The 19,822-nt window shown below is 38.1% G+C and overlaps 1 protein-coding gene across 1 annotated transcript in view; it reads left to right on the plus strand.

The window, feature by feature from the left end:
- Positions 1-16,277, plus strand: part of LOC127177357 (gap junction delta-2 protein) — a 30,919-nt gene extending 14,642 nt beyond the window's left edge. Inside the window, exon 2 of the mRNA XM_051129611.1 lies at positions 8,839-16,277. Within this exon, the coding sequence (XP_050985568.1) occupies positions 8,839-9,682 (844 nt within the window). The 3' untranslated portion in view covers positions 9,683-16,277. The remainder of the gene's footprint in view (positions 1-8,838) is intronic.
- Positions 16,278-19,822: the final 3,545 nt, after the last annotated feature.

A 19,822-nucleotide genomic window follows, 5' to 3' on the forward strand; every position in this document is an offset into this window, starting at 1 on the left:
TCACTCGCCTTTCCCTTGTTCTCTCCAGCTTTCTGCCCTGTGTTGTTGCCGTGGTAACAGGCAGCGGGAGGCAGAGTGATGCTGTGGGTACCATTGACGGGGGGAGTTTTGGGGGGGTTCTCTCCCTCACGGACTGAGCGCCTTCACGCCTCCTTACTACTAAAACATACACACAGTCAGTCAGTGGCATTAAAGACTAGTGGTAGAAACACTTGATATCTAGTGGCATGTCTTTTCACCACATATTTAGATTGAACAGTGCTTTCAGTGTATTAATCAGAAATTGTCAAGGGAAAAAGTATTGTATTACCATATTGATAATGTAAAACAATTTAATATAGTATAATATAACATAACATAATATAATATAATATAATATATAAGGTGTGGTCACATTTACAATTGTTCAGTGATTTTTTTCCAGTGAAATCCTTTCATTTTAACAGGAATCCACACAATATGGAATTTATCTTGAGAGCAAAAGATTTTCCTATGCACATTTTGCTGGTTATGTGTTTTTTGTGAGCAAAAGATTTTAGAACATGATTGAGTTGGTCACTTACACGTACACATATATTTGTATGTCCTTAAATCTAATACACATGGACTAAAATCCAAAAACCAAAATCCGAAATTTAATGAAAGCTCTTCTGTATACTGAAAAAGATCATGTTATTAATTTAAAGTGTTTAGTTTGTCTAAAAGCAAATAAAACTTGCCATAGAAAAAAAAAATCAAATGGTATTTTTGGTTGACACTAGTTTTGAGAGCTGAAAGCAAAATTATTGTGGGTTTTATTATTTTTATTAATACATAACAGAAAACATGATGCACATTTGAAAAAGATCACAATAAATATTAAGATTGTTCAAAGTTGTCTTTATTTGTAATAACCCAACTAAATTAAACACTGACTAACAAAATGTTTTATTATAAGTGAAAATTTTACTTTCATATAACTAATTTAGCCTTTGTTTATGGTGAAATTAAATTGCATGCAGCCCAAAAATATAATATTACCATAGAAAAATAAATAAATAATAATAAAAAAAGTACAATAAACAATTTTATTTAAATGGTATTTTTGGTTGACACCAGTGTTGAGAACACAGCTTTAATGACTGCAAAAAATATTGTGGGTTTTATTAATTTTTCCCCTTTTATTAGTACATAACAGAAAACATGATGGATATTTTAAAAAGATCACAATAAATATTAAGGTTGTTCAAAGTTTTTTTACAGTAACCCTAACTAAAATAAACACTAACAAAATGTTTTCAGTTTTATCATAAATCAAGATTCTACTTTTTGAATAGCTAAATTAGCCTTTGTTTATAGTGAAATTCATCTGTATAAAGCCCCAAAAATATAATATTATCATAGAATAAATAAATAAATAAAACATACAGGAAACAATTTTACCACCAGTGTTGAGAACACATATCTTTACTGACTGCAAACATTATTGTGTTATTTATTTATTTATTTATTTTTGTTTTGTTTTGTTTTTTTCCCCTTTCGTTAAAAATATATAATATATGATACATATTTTAAAAAGATCACAATAAATATTAAGGTTGTTCAAAGTTGTCTTTATTTATTGAAACTGACTAACAAAACATTGACTAACAAAATGTTTTCATTGTTACCATAAGTGAAAGTTTCATATAGCAAATTTAGCCTTTGTTTACGGTGAAATTAAATTGTATAAAGCCTAAAATATAATATATTTTGATTTATGTCTAAAGAAAATATAATCATTAAGTATATGGTCTTTGTAATAAGTAATCTTTTTCATTTTTTTTATGCTTTTGTTTTTGATTATGAAAATCAAATAAATCTACATGTTAAATTATTTGTTAGTCCAAAGTATATTTTTTTCCAGTGTAGTAGTGATTAAAATAGCCCTTAGATCTGTTTTTACATTGACAGGAAACTGAGAGACAGAGAACAGGTGAGCCTGACAGGAGGCAAATGAAAAGATATGAAAAGAGACAGAGAGAGAAAATGTGAGGGGAAAAAATGAGAAGTAGGTGGGGGTTGGGGAATACATAATCTAAAGCTATTGGACGGCATTAAAGAACTGGTAATGCAAGAATCCCTCTATTGGCTGTAGTACAGATTAAAGGTTGTGGGTTTTACGCGTGGAAGCTATTATATAATTCATCCTCTGATGAAATTTTTACCACACTGGCAGTTTTTTTTCTTCACAAAAATCTCATATTATTTGTCAGTGTTGTGTGTGTGTATATGTGAAATTCCCTGCACAGTTTTTCCTTTCTCCCAGCATTCCATGGACTCTTTTGATCAATCTTGCTGCCTACGCTGTTAACCACACAAAGACAACACACTCCTACAAAGCGCACAGTGCTTGCAATGAGTTGCAAAAGCATAAAACAAAGAATACGTTCTCATTACACATCTTATCAAAGTCACCACAGAAATCAGTTTAATCTTTGGTGGGTTTGGATTTCATGTCCATGTGATGAAATGTTAGAGAAACCTGCAATGGAGCATTGATGGCACAGTTTAAAGAAGTGTCATTTTGTTTTCAATGTTAAAAAAAAATCACTGAAAAAGTATATAATAAGCAGTGTTGGGGGTAACGCATTACAAGTAACGCAAGATACGTAATATTATTACTTTTTCCAAGTAACTAGTAAAGCATTACTTTTTAATTGACAAGAAAATATCTGAGTTACTTTTCTCAAATAAGTAATGCCAGTTACTTCCCCTCCCATTTATTGATTAAAAGCTCTCCTTTCCCCATGTTGAGAGAAATCGGGAGTAAGATGTTAGTTCTAGAATAAATGTGAACATTCATTAATTCATCTCACTCACAAAAAACAGTTTCAGTATTCATCAAAATGAAAAAAAACAAACAGTGAAATTCAACTCAGAATATGACGCAAACCCGCAATAATTCAATATGTTAAATAATTCAAATATTCTTTATGCATTTAATATCATTTTATTAACCGTTGTCTTTGCTGCCGACCAAAAATTACTCAAGATAATCTAACATTTGTTTTCCTTTTTTTTATTCCTGAAGAGTTGATATTTTTCTCATGCGGTCTACTGTACAGACGTGAATGTAACTTTTCTCAAAGCCTGAGGCTTTTGGTGTGAAAAGGCTTTTACATTTGCCAAAAATATAACTTATATGAATTATATGAAAAACAAACAAGCAAGCCCTGCCCAGATTTAAAAAGTAACACAAAAGTAAAGTAACATGTTACTTTCCATAAAAAGTAACTAAGTAACATAATTAGTTACTTTTTTAGGGAGTAACTCAATATTGTAATGTATTACTTTTAAAAGCAACTTTCCCCAACACTGATAATAAGTATTAATAATAGTGTAAGTAATAGGTTGACTTTCTAGAGAGTCAGGATGGTCGACTTTGAGGAAAGCATTTCAGGATTTTTGTCCATATAATGGACTTCATTGGTGCCCCGATTTTAAAGTTCCAAAGTATAGTTTAAATGCAGTTTCAAAGAGCTCTAAATGATCCCAGCTGAGGAAGAAGGGTCTTATCTAGCGAAACGATCTGTCTTTTTTTTTTTAATAAATAATTGTATACTTTTTAAGCATAAAAGCTTGTGTAGCACAGGCTCTGGGATGTGCGTCCACGATGCTACGAATTAGTAATGGGTCGTTCTTGATCGATTCTTTCATTTTGAACGAATCTTTAATGTGACTCGGGAAGAACGAGTCATCTCGGGGGAGTGATTCGTTCAGTCACTCATGCGCAACATCCTATTAGGTTCTGTACTGGAATTAGTTAACCTGTTTCGAGTCTTCGGGATTTTTCTAGTCGTTCATTCATCTTATGGCGCTGTCACGTGATGAACGAACGACTCAAACCCAAAAACTTGTCAGATAAGAGGTGAGGTGAGCTAATCGTACACTAAAGACCCAGGTAAACAATGAATTAATCTTTTCTGTTTCTAATAGCATTATAGTTTTGTCTTGTTTGTAGTGTGATCAACATTTGTGTAAGCAGTAGATGTGTTAGGGAAGTAACGTAACATTTTAATTATATTTTGCTAAAATTAACGAAATGATTCGAAAAGATTTGTGCATTTTGCTGAACGAGACTCAAAGGTCCGACTCAAACTTCCCATCACTACTATGAATCACATGTAAGTTCATCGTCTGCGTACTGAGTATGGCGAAAAACTCCATCTTATTTTCTCCTACAACTTGAGAGGAGGACATCGTTGTACCTGTTTGTTTGTAAAACCTACTTGCACTTAGTCTTTGCGCGTTCGCTTTGTAAATACTGAGTCTGTAGCTCTGCCTACGTTACGCGTGACCTTTCAACGTGTTTCAATAGTACGTAGCGTTGTGAACGTGCATCCCAGAGCCTGTGCTACACAAGCTTTTGTGCTTAAAAACTATAAAAAATGTTATTTTCCGAAAAAAAAATGACAGATCGTTTCGCTAGATAAGACCCTGTTTCCTCGGCTGGGATCATTTAGAGCCCTTTGAAGCTGTATTTAAACTGCATTTTGGAAGTTCAAAATCGGGGCACCAATGAAGTCCATTATATGGAGAAAAATCCTGAAATGCTTTCCTCAAAAACCATAATTTCTTCACGACTGAAGACAGAAAGACACGAACATCTTGGATGAAAGGGGGTGAGTAAATTATTTGTGAATTGTTGTTCTGGAAGTGGACTTCTCCTTTAAAACATATTGAATACTTTTACAAAAGTCTTCATAAATTTTTTGAAACGTGAAAGTTTTAGTGGAAAGAGCTTACAATAGAGGGACCTTAGGTCTCTTAAAAAAAAAAATTGTGTTTTGAAGACAAATTAAAGCCTTATGAGTTTGGAATGACATGTGAGTAAATGAAGCATCCTTTAACTACTGATAATCGCATACTTGAAAAGTAGAAATACTACAGACTTGACTTTGTGAAGGTGTTGGTTTTTGCCGCCTGTCCAGCCACAGATTCAGGCTTGGTCCGGAAAAGCAAAAACACTGTGACTGATTGGGTGCAGATTAAAGCTGCCTTTTTGACCTCACAGCTGGAACATGAACGCAATGCGTAAATCCATCATAAGTGAGGAATCCAATCACATAATTCACTTACCTTATGTGACACCATCTACAGAGGTAGAAAGCACCTAGAAAACAATTTAAATGGAAAGAAACACCCATTGAAATTAACTTTAAATCACTTAAACATTTAAAACCTAAGGGAGTATTGTACATACACAGATTCATTTCTAAAATAAGAGGTGTACCTCATATCAGAATTGGAGCTCAGTTGGAATTGGTCAACTAATTTTTAACACTTTTAGTGTTGACATGCACTGGTAGTCTTTTGGTACTTTAATGAGACATTCATAAACTCCACATGTATGTAATAATGAATTAAATTATAAAGACTGCTTAAATCACTTGCAAATTATAAAATGCATTTGCAATTTCATCCAGCACTCTTTAATGTTCTAATGCATATAATGTACAATCAGAGAGTGAAAAACAGCTCAGAATGATTCAGTGCATGAGTGAGATTTGTGGTTTTGAGTCAAGATCAAGACTCTGCCTTGTATATCACTGATATGTTTTTTTTAGCTCTACATTTAGTTCATTACTGTTCATGTACCCTAACACTTTTTGTATAAACAAGCGCTCAGAGTATTTCTGTCTGTGTTTGTGTCTGCTGAGGTCTGGGATGTCTGGCATGCTCAACTGATGCTGACTCTGATTTAAAAATTAATGAGCCGGCTACATATCTGTATGAGGACACGAAGAAAAAGGTTTTCTAACTTTTTCTAAAAATGTTTCAGATAATCAGTTCAATACTTTAAGGTTCCATTTGTTAACATTATTTAACATACATCAGCTAACATTAACTAAAATGACCTTATACTGTCATGCTGCCATAAGGGCAAGATGTCTTTATTTAAAATGTTGTTAATGGTCTGCTTTGTTCCAGTTTTTCCACAACCAGCATCTATGTGGTTTGCAATCAGAACAACAGCAGATTTTTGAAATGTCAGAATTTCCAGCTTTTCTCCTCTGTCCACACTGACAGCTACTTTCTTACCTTTTTTGGGGGTCAGGTTGATGCTAAAGTCATTGCTATGGTAACAAAATTACAGTTAGTGGATACTGAATATGCTCTCTGAGTAATAAATCTAATATCATGACTTGCATTAAGACAGAGTGGACACACTGTAAAAAACAATTTGTTGAGTCAACTTAAAATAATTTGTTACCCGGCTGCCTTAGGATTTTCAGTTCAGTCAACTCAAAAAAGTTTAGTCAACTTGAAATGTTAAGTTGTACTAAGGACAACTAACGTATTTGAGGCAGCTTTTAAGGCAGCTGGGTAACTTACCCAGCTTTTAAGTTTAACAAACTAAATTTTTAAGTCAACTCAAACATCTAAGTTGTCATTTAGTACATCTTAACATTTCTAGTAGACTAAACTTTTCTGAGTTGACTGGGTATCAAATGATTTTGAAGTTGACTACAAATTGTGTGTTATAGTCAGTCCAATAGATTTGAAAACCATATCAGAATTGGGTACAGTGTGAACCTAACTTTTCAAGCCTGTGAAATTTGGTTGAAGTGGATAGGGATTTACTTTAAAGGGCAGGTCATGTGGTTTTTAAAGTGTCATAATATTGTGTTGGAGTCCCCCACAACAGGTTTAAATGCATCTAAGGTCAGAAAACATTGTAATTTTCTCTGAATATACATTTAATGTTGCAGTCATTTGTCATTGATTTCGAAATGATTCGTTCAAAGCAGTTTTGAGCAAACCCCTCCCTTCCATAAGCCTACTCTGATTTGATTGATTCTGCTGGTCAAGTCTGTTGTGATTTGGTACAGAGAGGAGTACTTGAGCAAGGCATGCACCTAAAATAATAACATAAAAAATTTTTTTGTTTAACACTTATGCAAACGAATCATGCCCACAGCTAAAGTTTAGTTGCTAAACTGTAAACACTTAACAAAACATTAATGTTGGATATGTTAGCTAAGTGCTAACATGACTAACTGATGAAACAATACAGTTTGTAAACCAAAATATGTGTACATTCTTTATAATTAAACGAAGTAATTAGAACAACAACAGTCTACATTAATCAACACATTCTTAGGAAATACTGCAACACTTAAAATTTTCACCAGATTTTAAAAACTTAAAAACTTCAGCAGCTGCCTTAAAATTCGTCATTGAAAAGTCATTTCAACTCACTACAATAAATTGTTTAAATGACTTACGTACTTTTAAATGACTTCCATACTTTTAAGTTGATTTAACTTATGAGTTGAAATGACTTGTACTTTTAAGTTGATTTAACTTAAAATTTTAAGGCAGCTGCTAAACTTAAGTTTTTAAGTTGAAACTGGTAAAACATTTTTTACAGTGATGGGTTCACAGAGAATTATCAGAACGATTTCAGTAAAACAGTAATAGCGTGGTTTACCTGGAAACCTAAAGCTGCACTAGATATACATTACATATTAGCACAAAAAACGTGTTATTTTGAGCACTCAATTGAAAATGTATACATAACGTATCAGTCGTACTTATACAGTAGGTTGTGGTTCGGAGACGCTTGCATGTCCAAATAAAGAAGGTATTATCTTTTATTGGCAAGCGTTTAGCGAATCAGGAGTTGAACTCGGCGAAATCAGAGAAGCAGTACTCGGTAAAATGTCGAGCACAACAAAAGGTTTGATCTGTATTGCTGTGGTATCGTGGAAAAAAAATTATTTTAACCACTGATTTATCACATCATCACTTTTCAGCAATAAAAACAAAACAGTTTCACAGCACAGAACACAGCGTCTTTTCGAAATGATGTAAACACACTAACTAGCGTAAGTGTTTGTGGGAAGGTCAGACTGTTCGTTTTTCGCTGGCAGACAGAGATTATGCAAATATGTTACCTAGTGATGTATATCTGTAACAGGCAGATGATTCGAAAATACTCGTTAAGGCAGCTCTGAGTCCACTCTTTCTTTTGAGAGACAATATCTTTATTTATCATGCATTTTTTTATTAACAACTTTGCACTGAAGGATACATTGAAGCTATGTTACAAACTGCAAGAGATATTTTTTCGAAAACCCATATGACCTGCTCTTTTAAAAAAAAAGCATGCCATATCCACCTTCTACTTTGCACAAAACAATCTATATGAACCTAAAAGAAATTATGCAAAGACACTATATAAAAGAGCTGTCTCACAGAGCCAATCATGTTAAATGTAAAGCATAAATCTAAACCCACTGATGCACAAATTTAATCTGTTTTACTGTTTTACCTTACAAACATATGTAATCTCTCTCTTTGTCCATCTCTCTCTCTCTCTCTCTCTCTCTCTCTCTCTCTCTCGTGCTCTCTCTCACTCAATCAAACACTGGTACAGAAATAGCCCTAACGACAGTGACAACTGAGGTGTAAAATCTAAACTGTTGCTATGGGAAAAAGAAGAAAGCAGGTTTAACTGCCATCATGCTACCAAATTAATGAGCAGTATAGAGACCAGCATCGACACACGTTACTGTACCAATGATACAAGTTACCATGTTAACAGAGTTTAATGGCACAGAAGCAGCTATAATTAGAGCTTAAAAGAGCAGAATTGTTTCAAAATTAGAGCTCTTAATTAAATGTGCAAAGTTGGTCTTGAATGTGAAAAACGCACATTTGAATAGCAAATGCGAACATCTGCAATGCTAATTAGCTGGAAGCCTAAATAAGGGACAAATTACGTCAATGGACGAAACTGAGAAAATTATGTTTTTCGGGCCCTGTTTATATTGCACATCAAACCACATTCCCTCTTTCTTTCTCCTCCAGGATTCTACTGACGGTTGTGGTGATATTCCGTATCCTGATTGTGGCCATCGTAGGTGAAACCGTCTATGAGGACGAGCAGACCATGTTTATCTGCAACACCCTCCAACCTGGTTGCAATCAGGCCTGCTACGACAAGGCCTTCCCCATCTCCCACATCCGATACTGGGTCTTCCAGATCATCCTTGTTTGCACACCCAGCCTGTGCTTCATCACCTATTCCGTGCATCAGTCGGCCAAACAGCGTGACCGTCGATACTCCTTCCTCTACCCAATGATAGAGAAAGACTACAGTCGTGAGGGTACCCGCAAACTACGCAACATTAATGGCATTTTGGTGCAACATTCTGACAGCGGTGGTGGAAAGGATGAACCTGATTGCTTAGAGGTAAAGGAGATCCCAAACGCTCCAAGAGGCCTCCTGCATAGCAAGAGCTCCAAGGTACGACGACAAGAAGGCATCTCTCGCTTCTACATAATCCAGGTGGTGTTTCGCAACGCACTGGAGATAGGCTTCTTGGCGGGACAATATTTTCTGTATGGCTTTAGCGTCCCGGGTATCTTTGAGTGTGACCGCTACCCCTGCCTGAAAGAGGTGGAGTGCTATGTATCACGGCCCACCGAGAAGACGGTCTTCCTAGTGTTCATGTTTGCAGTGAGCGGTATCTGCGTCGTGCTCAACCTTGCCGAGCTCAACCACCTCGGCTGGAGGAAAATCAAGGCTGCCATTCGAGGTGTGCAAGCCCGCAGGAAGTCCATCTGTGAGATCCGCAAAAAGGACATGGCCCACCTGTCACAACCGCCCAACCTGGGCAGGACCCAGTCCAGTGAGTCTGCTTATGTCTGATCTCCTTTCACCCAAATATGGCGTCACACGGAGTGGAGCAGAGAGTGGAATGCTAAAATGACAAGGCGGTTATGGTACTTGTGCAAATGTTTATAATGCCAAAGGGGGAGGGGCTCCACATAGACACACCCCTTTCCCACAAGCCACTCCCTCCCTCTTTATAGCTTATTACAATGTTTGAGGAGGTTTGCACAATGTTAGGTTTCTGGAACAGTATGTGAAGACAGAGCAATTTTCGAAAGTCTCAAACACAAGGATCAGTGGAAGGGTGATATGAGGAGGTGATGGATGTCCAACAGAGAATCTGGGTATGTTTTCCCACTTTTCTCCCTCTCACGTTTTGGGGAAAGAGGAAAAAGAAGGATAGTTAGCAGAAGAGCATAGCATGACAATAACCTCCCACTTTCCTCAACCGTTGTCACTGAGATGGTGCCAGAAGAAGAATACTGTTTAGGTTTGCTCTCCTGGCAGTCAATCGGCCTAAAACAAACAACGGGTGGGATATAAACATTGTTACAGCAGTGGCACCTTCACTTTGACATTTGATTGAACAAACATTAGAATTTTTTTTTGTAATCTCTCTCTGGTCGTACAAGACCAGGGGGATGATTATTACCTCTGCGCAAAGTGTGCCCTTCCACAAAGACATCCACTGTTACGTGTTCCAGTTAAATAATCATCCCTATTGTGGTGCATGAATGTGTGTTTATATGTATGTATGTGACCAAAGTTAGAAGATTTTAGAGACTGCAGAATCCTTTTTGTTCATTTTAAGATTATATGTTTTTTTTTTTTTCCTGCAAAGGTTGGTGCCATTAACATAAATGTTTATTTCAGAATATTATTTAAAACATTGTTAAAAGTTTATTGCAAAGTTAAATCTTTATTTTTATTGGGAATGGGAGCCAACCCTGCTGAAAAGAATTCCAATGCTGGTCCAAAGCTGGTTTATGCTGATTATTGCTGGTTTAACGTGGAGAAGCATAGCCATGCTGTGCACCAGCCAAAAAAAAAAAAATGCTAAGTAACCAGCATGGTCTTTCTGGTGAACGTGATTATCAAAGAAAATCTTGTTTGTTATGATAAATGCTTGATGGGGACACCCGTAAATAGAATTGAAGAAATGTTTTCATGTTTCTATCAGATTTTTAATATAAAAAAAATTAGCATAAAGGTATCTTTCAAAGGCATGTTTTATCTGTCAGACTTTTGAAATTGATGTTCATTGTGTGTAATTAGGAAAAAGGATCAATTGATAGTGTTTTTATTAGTTTTTCTTCTCGTCACGTGTTTCGGCATGCCTTTACTATTAAGAAAAGAACAAGCTTAGAAAAATATATGTATGCATTGCACTTTGTGGGATGGGAAGAGTGGATAAAAGGAGAAACTCACTCTGGGAAGGACATTAGTGGTGGGAAAGTGAGCTTTTTGAGAATTGGTCCATCCTAAATAAGATCAATGACGAGTACGTAAGTATGTGCGTGTATGTAGCAGTGATCCCCTGTGTGCCTTTGTTTACACAGTGTGGGTTAAATCAGGGTGTAACTTCTCTAACAAAAAAAACATTCGAGTTGTCATTCAGCCAATTTTAGCACTTGCTTAGGCCCACTAAAGTAAGTACTTGTGCCTACACCACCTTGACTCCATTCTGCACGTGCATATAAAACAACCCAGTGTAGACAGAACACAGTGCAACTAACACGGACCAGCTCGTGACATAACGCAGAGACAGAAAACACTGTCAGAGAAGATGCAGAGAGAATGAGAGGAAATTGCAGACGCCCTTCAAAAGCAACACAATTGTCCTGACTTAGGCATTTCTTGCAGAAAAAGTCCTTCACAGGAAAGCGTGTGTTTATGTCTAGCTTGACATGAAGTGCAGTTTAGCCGCAATTTTGATTCAGGCCAGAAGTCAGTGTGAGGATGGATATTGTCGTTTACATCTAAACTGAATGAGAGGTATAAAATGGGCCACATTTATGAGGTGTCCAATGCATGTCACATTTGTTTTACTGCAAATGTAAACAACTCGTAAATGATCCGTAAAAACTTAGAAGCAATTGTGGACTTTTCTGTACTTCCTGCAAGACATGAGCAAGGATTTCTGCGATTACATTTAGACCCAGGGTACAAAATTAACACTCACCAAGCGGCAAATGTGATTGCCTAGTACATGAACGAAGCTACTTGCCAGTTTATTAGGAACTGCAACAGTACTGCAATAATCTGACCACTTCAAAGTGATGCAATTCAAAGACATACGAACTACTGCTGTTGTTTTTCATTTAAATGCAAATACAGTTTCATGGCCATTAATAAATATTTAGGGCTGGTACACATGCTAAGTTCAACCTGTCATTAGCCAGCATGGTGAAAAGTTCATTTTGGACCCTGTTTATACACTCTAAAAATATTTATTAAACAGCATTTTTGTAGCACAGAACTATTTCACTGAAGTTTAAACAAAACAAAATGCCAATTAAATAGTTTGAAAAAATAAAAATAAGAATACTATACAAGGCTTTTTTTCTCATTTTTAACTTAATCAGAATAAATAAATAATACTGTGTTATGGATAAAAGAAAGACTTAACAATCTTTCCTAACACCAAAGTTTGATTGTACCCTCTGTAGATCTAAATATTGGGAACACTTTAACATGTAAATTATAAGGGACTATAGCCATTATTGTGTAAAAAGAAAATGCATTTCTACACTTGGTACCAAGCACATCCTACATTTGTCTCTTTTCTTACAATGTACCTTCTCCTGTGTTAGAGAATTCCAGTTCTTTTATCTGATCTACGAAAGTACTAACTCTACCAAAATCATAACCTCTGTAACTATGCAGCATTAAAGGGCATCTTTTACAAGCACGTCATTTTCAAGTCCAGTTCAGAGATTATGAAGATTGCTTCCCCAAGTGAGAACTTCTTCATGTGCTTGCATCAATCCACTCTTCTCCTCAGTCTATTTTTATAAAACCTATATCAGAGTTTAAATACTAGACAAAAAAGAACATCAGATTTTGTTTTTTCTTCTTCTTTTTTTTTTATTCCAGCTTGTGAATTATGTTTATGTGTGTTAATCTTTTTACAGTGCTGTAATATGATGGTTAATAGGGAAACCGCAGGGGGAATTTAAAGACTAGAATTAGGAATTGAAGTAAAAATGTGGCTTTACTTGCCAAAGTTTGTTATATGCAACATCATAACTAATTGGGTTTTGGTGAATGGGTTGTTCAATTACTGTAAAGCATGTGTAGTGATATGGAAAGCATGTTTTTGTTCTTTTTTTATGAAACAGAAAAGCAGGGACAATGGCATGGTTAAATCAGAAAACTGAGTAAAATGGCAAATTTTCAGCAAATGAATGGGCCAACTCTAAAGTTGATAGCAGGTTTTTTTAAAGTACACAGACTGCAAACTTGTTACAAACTTATGCAACACTTAATTTTCAGCACAAACTTTTGTGACGAGCGAAGTATTTTTATGATTACATGCATACTGTAGTCACTGCCAGATGATTTTGTACAAAATACAAAAAGCAACCTGTGTTTAATTGACAATAGAGGTCGACCGATATTGGATTTTACCGATATCGATAACTAGGTTGGACCACACTGGCCGATACCGATTAATCGACCGATAGTTTTTAAAAAAAGGATACTGAACGGAAAATAAATAATGCTCCACTAAAAAAAAAAATAAAAAAGTAGCTTACTGAACCATACTTTGTAAATGAATACAAATATTAATATTAATTATACATTGATCATTACAGTTAGTTAATTGTTCATTAATGTTAACAAAAGCAACAACATTTTTTTAAATACATCAGTGAATGCTGAAATTAACACACTCTAACAAGGAACAATACTTCTATTCTACAGCTTTTATCAATCTTAATGTTACAAATGGACTCATATTGTAAAGTGCTACCAATACATCAACAATCAAGCTAAAGATGGCCATCTTTGAATATCTACACAAAGGCCACAGTACTGAAATTGCATACATATGGATATTGTGTACTTTCACAATTTAACTGCTTCTATTCTAGAACATTTGTGGTTATGTAATCAAAATATAAAATATGTTAGTCACACAACAGGCAAAAGTACAGCACCGCGTCTAGAAGAACTCGCAGCTATCCGGTATAACACACACTGGACACGTCGCATTCAATTCAAGCGGCGGTCCACAAGACTTTATTTGATCATCAAATGGGCAAAAGTATTCTGCTGTCATTTCTCTACTAATGCAGCATCTAGTCAACAAATTCATCGCTTAGTAATGACATGAAAACATGCACTACAGTACACACCGTTTGGTTGTCGATGTTTTAAATCCGCCTTTGAAGTGTCCCGCTCTGTGCAGCGAGCAGTGTCACGCGTCTAAACAAACGAGGCCACTCTTGTGCTGTATAACAAAGACTATAGGGACTTTGCTGTATAATGACGACATTGTCAGCCGCTCCAGCAACGGACCCAACCTGGAAAAAACTATCGGCATGGATTTTTGCCGATAACCGATAGTTCCGCCAATCAACTATCGGTGCCGATTAATCGGCAAAACCGATACATCGGTCGACCTCTAATTGACAATATGACCTTAATCTACTGCCACTGGTCATCATCTAAAATTTGAGATGAGACATTAACTGTTGATATTTGAAAAAGTCATAATGGTAATTAAACACCTAGAAAACAGTGTGCCAGTGCACATGAAAAAAATAAAAAATGTCTCAGGTGGCAGATTTTTAAAAAACGACCTTTTCAAATTACATGTTCTAAGTGTTTCTACAATTATTATTCAGTGTACAGTATCTTTGCAAAACCCAGTTGAAAGTTTGCCCATGTTTTATAGAGCTGTTAAACAAAAAATTCCTGAATAAATTGTAAATCGTTTGATAGCAGTGAATCTTTTACAAACATGTTTTCAGGATAAATACAGTGAATATAAACAGAATAATGCTCAAACATCAGTCTAACGAGTCCTGGAAGTGCCAAAAGATTTTTACCGCAATCATGCTATACATATAAAATAATGAATACAACAGAGTCAAGTTCATTCCCCGTTAGCTCAGGAAAAAAAAATCATTCTAATCTCACGTTAATCCTTTTTGAATGATCATCACATGTCCCAGAATGCTCTCTGAGTGTCTGCCAGAAATCACGGCACCCACAGTCACCAGTGCCCGTGTCCCAACTGCACTTTTCCATTGCCAACTCAGGTTTTCCTATAAAGCTCTGGCTCATGATCAATCCCTCATTTCATCAAGGACAGTTAAATGAGATGATGCCGTGTTAGTCTGTTGTCCTTTGCTTAATAACCACTGTTGTGTTTCCAAACTGCTCAAAAGAAGTCATCCTTAAGTTGTAATTCACATAGGGTTCAATTTTCCTTTCTCCTTATAAAACGGCATTACAAAACTGGTGTGGTATAGAACTTCAACCAGTTAAAACTCCACGTGTGCTGCCAGGGGTGTTTGACACCCGCTGCACAAGCCGTACTAATCTCTCAGGAATAAGAAGAGTCGCCGCTCCTAATCACTCCCAGCTGCTTACACGGCCGTATAAACAGTGGATTAGCACTTGGCAAAGGCAAAAGGGCAGACGACTCATCCATCCTTCGTACCTGTACCATCACAGGACAAATCACATCAACACATGCCGCTATAACTCAGGATCTGTGCAAAGGCGCCAATCCTAAAAAACAACGTTTATACACAGAGAGAGTAGCATGAGAAATCAGGAGTCCGTTCGACTAACCAGGGAAACATTATTACAGGAGAACTGCAGGAACATTACAGTTAATCACAATTAGCCATATGAAACATATTGAAGTGAGGTGTTCTTGGGGGGTCAAAACCATCCCCTTGGTTCTATTGCTCATTTAGAAAAACGTTACAGTTCAACAATTACAAGATTCTGAAAAAAACATTTAGCAGGTGTTAGACTTGTATTATCGCAACGTTCCCCTCACACCATATGCCATGTGATAACGGGTAACGGCGCTACCTGCGGCTGAATGTTACAGCCACGTCCTTCAGAGATTATACATATTTATGAGGGCAATGTGCAACCCTTTAATCCACTATGAAATCAACTGTCTGATTACTTTATCTAATTAAAATGGGATAGATTGTGTGCATGGAATAGGATTTGTTAAATTATCTTCTTTTAAATCAGATTTTCTTTTTTTATTTTGTTTTTATTTTGTCTTATTTTCTGTGTGGAAATGATAGGCAAAGGTCAACGCACAATTTTGTTCAACTTAATGTGCAAAATGTGACGTTCCTGAAATATCAAACAGGTGCTGCTAAAAGCTATACAGATCTTACTGACAGCTGTACATCAATTGTCAAGTCCACAAATGCCACCATATCTCTTAGCCCTGTTTTGATCTCTTTCATAGTTTTTGCAAAATTTAATCCAAATAAACGATTCTTACTTGCTTCTAATTTCTGTAAGGAAGTCTGTTGTTTGGGACACAGATTTCTATTTTGTAACTGACCTTATTTGAAGGTTTTCTTTCTATATGTTTCTGACTTGTGGATTGTGTACAATTACTTAATTAAACACCTTGAATGAGCTCATTGATTTGTCTGTGTCCCTTAGTGTGTGTGTTTGTGTGCACAGCAGTTCATTTGATGCAGATTGAATCTTGTCATGTTCGTACAGCAGTTGATCTCTCAGCCTGACTAAACCAGTGCTCATCCTGAATGATCTAAGATGAGAAAACCAGTTTAGACTGGTTTCATTTACAAGGAATGGATTGTTTTACCCAATATTGTTTGTACATTAGACTATTGTACCATTAGCCCAAATCTGTCACGGATTGGCCAGGCTCTACAACCACTCACACGCAGCGATACAGTCACCAGAGTTCTAATCACACACACCTGCACGTAATCACCTCACACACATAAAAGCACACACTACTCACCTCTCCTTGTCTGGGCTCGTTCATACGAAGCGGACTCATTGTGAAGCTCTCCCTGAGTTTACAACATCTACCTACCTGAAGAACTTACCTTTCTCTCTGTTTCATTCCAGTCTGTCCAGTCAAGCGTCATCCAGTCAGTGGTGTGTGTGTCGTAAGTTCGACAGCTGTCATCCACCGGTGTGTGTGTGTTCTCTCCGTTCTCCAGCTCATCTCCCATCGTTCCCGCAGAGGAAACATATTCCAATCAGCTCGTAGTAATCCATTCAAGAACTTGTCATACCTGAACTGTGATACTCACCTCTTCCTTCACGTCACTCTTCATCTGTGCTCTGCTGTAAATAAACATTGTTATTTTCACTTACCTCAGTTGTCCGTCTGCTTCCGTAACAAAATCATTCTTCTGTCTTCTGCACATTTTGTGGCATCGATTCTGTTCATGTAGAGTTTACCAAATTAATCATCTATGAGGTTTCATGTTGGCTAAGATGAGTAATGACCCTCTAGTTTTATTCAACATTTACTTTAAATTTAAGGCATCAAGCATGTTACTGTGTAGAGGCCAGCTGCCAGGTGTTGATAAAAACTAATGCATGAACTAATGTATTCTTTACCTTATTAAGCTATGCAAAACATGTACAAAGTTCTGGCGTGAAACTCTAGATAATGCAGTCAGATAGGTCTAACTCAATCTGACATAATGACATCATTATCACCTGGCACAGCTGATTGGTTGTCTCCTGTATCGGTAGCCAATGAGCTTGCTGCTTAACATTCTAATATATGACTAGTGCTTGCCGTAGCAGTTTGCTTCAGAAACCCTCCACCTTCCCTAGCTTCGCCTGTATAGATCTGCTACAAGGTGATTCTTGTATGTTATATGGGGGTTAATTCATGTATGTTGTATGTGCAGCAGCAGTATTTCTTACATGCTCACAGCAGCATGTTGTGGATGTTTTGGCAGTAGCAAGCGTAGCAGCTCTATTCTGCCAAGACCAAATACATTCATGTACATTACCATGCCAATCCCTCCGAGAGTTGTCATGACAGAAGTTTGGTTGTATGAGCAGCAGGGTGTTATTTGGTATTTATTTAACAAAGTTCTTTGCAATGGGATTATAACAGCTAGTTAGAGAGAGGTAAGAGTAAAAATGCGGCATGTGATGCACACTATCTTCTAGAATGGCATTAAGTGATGGTGAAATAACCATGATTGTACTTCAGTAAGAAAAACAGATAAGGTTTTTTTCTTAAATGAATTTGATGGAGCCCGATCAGATGTATGTTTGGAAACTAAAAAGAAAACTAATAGAAAAACAAAAAAAAAGGAGGTACGGACAGAGGGGACTTACGAAGTGGATGTGGGATGAAAACAGGAAGTCAGTGCAGGAGGAGGTTCTGGTGGCGGACAAACTTCCGGGAGGAAGACAACAAACAAAGGGAGGAGCCAAGGAGGAGACAGCAGGGTCCTGGGCGGATCAGACGGAGGGAGGAGGGTGGAGACAGAAGGGACCCGAAGCAGGAGGAGCCAGGTGAGACCCAGGCCGCAACCATGATGGTGGCCCACGGCGGAGCCGACGGAGGGAGGGGCCAGGGTGAAGGAAGGGCTGACGACTCCAGGGGGCCGACCGATGGAGGCAGAGCAAGTGGAGGTGGAGCCCGAGGCGGAGACGGAGAGCCGACGAGTCCAGGCGACACCGAGGAGGGCCAAGTCGGAGTTCAAGGCTCAGGCGACTGAGGCAGAGGTGGAGTCGGAGCGACAGAGAACTGAGGCGGAGCTGGAGGGAGGGAGAAGCCCAACGGAGCCAGTGGGACCAAGCGAGAAGGCATAGCTGGAGGAGTGGAGTCCTGAGGCAACGGCGGGTCGACGACTGACCAAGGTGGAGTTGGAGGGACGAGGGAGCACTGTGGAGCTGGTGGGCCGAGGGACGACGGTGGAGACGAGGGATCCAGGACCCAGTGCGGAGCCGCTGGGTCAGAGGGCCGAGGCGGAGTCCAGCACTCGAAGGCTGGAGGTGGAGTTGGGGGATCCTCTAGCCACGACACCGATGGAAACTGGCAGACCTGCGGCGAGCCCTCTGCACAAGTGGTGGGCTGAGGGTGAGCAAAGGGGCTGTCAGGAGACAGAGGTGGCATGGCTGAGGCAGGGATGAGTGGATGAGGCAAGAGAGGGAAGGTGGGTGGGAAATCCAGGCAGGCATACAGTTCAGGGCAGACAGAGGGTTCAGAGGATAAACTGATAGCTCGGACGATGGTGGGATTAAAGAGGGCATGTCTATATATCCTCAAAGTTTAGTTCCAGTTTTTGCTCACCCTTACCGATGATGTAGTGGGTGGGGCCTTCCTCTGCATCCTCATGCTCCACTGTGAATTCCTCCCTCGTGAGCGATGAAGCCAGCTCTCGCACCTGGTTGGACGTGATGGGCTCAGGCTCCGGGGTGATCCTCAGCTGTCGCTCCTCTCGGCAATGGCTCGTCGGTCGCACTGGGCTTTGGCTCTCCATCTGCAGTGGGCTCGGGCTGATGCTCTGCACTGCGGGGTGATGTTGGGCTGGGCACTGGGTCAGGAGTGGGGCTGGTGTCGTTGTCCGCGAAGTCCACAGTCAGCGAAGACTGGCAGGACACCAGCACCCACTCTACATAGGTGGCGAAGCTCTTTTGAGGACCTTCCCCGGACAGTTGTCTGGCTAATGTGTTAAGTTGGCTAGAAACACAAAGTCTGTGGTGTGGTGTGGAGCGGTCCCCCTGCTCCAACAAGAGGATGAGGATGGCCGGGTCATCTATGACAAAAAAAAAAAAAACTGACACAAAACACAAACAAAAACACAGGGTCAACATGCTGCCAACTTTCTTCATAAGGTCCGGTCTTCTGTCACGTTACGTGTGAGGAAGGGTCGAACGAAGATGAAAGTCAAAGATAAAGTCTTTATTATAATCCACTGGTAATTCCAAAACAGGTAAATCCACAACCGGAGGTTAGAAACACTCACATACACATTGACGAGACCGGACGACAAACACTGAACTGACAGCAACTTATAAAGATGATAGACAGACAAGTGCAGGTGATTAACTAATAATGACAATAACAAGGACAGGAACAGGAACACCATATATGGGCACATGAGAGAAAAACCAATACAAAATACTCCAGGAGTGTGACACTATAATTTATTATAATATTATTATAATTTC

The sequence above is a fragment of the Labeo rohita genome, chromosome 15, assembly GCF_022985175.1.
Source record: "Labeo rohita strain BAU-BD-2019 chromosome 15, IGBB_LRoh.1.0, whole genome shotgun sequence".
Classification (NCBI taxonomy): domain Eukaryota; kingdom Metazoa; phylum Chordata; class Actinopteri; order Cypriniformes; family Cyprinidae; genus Labeo; species Labeo rohita.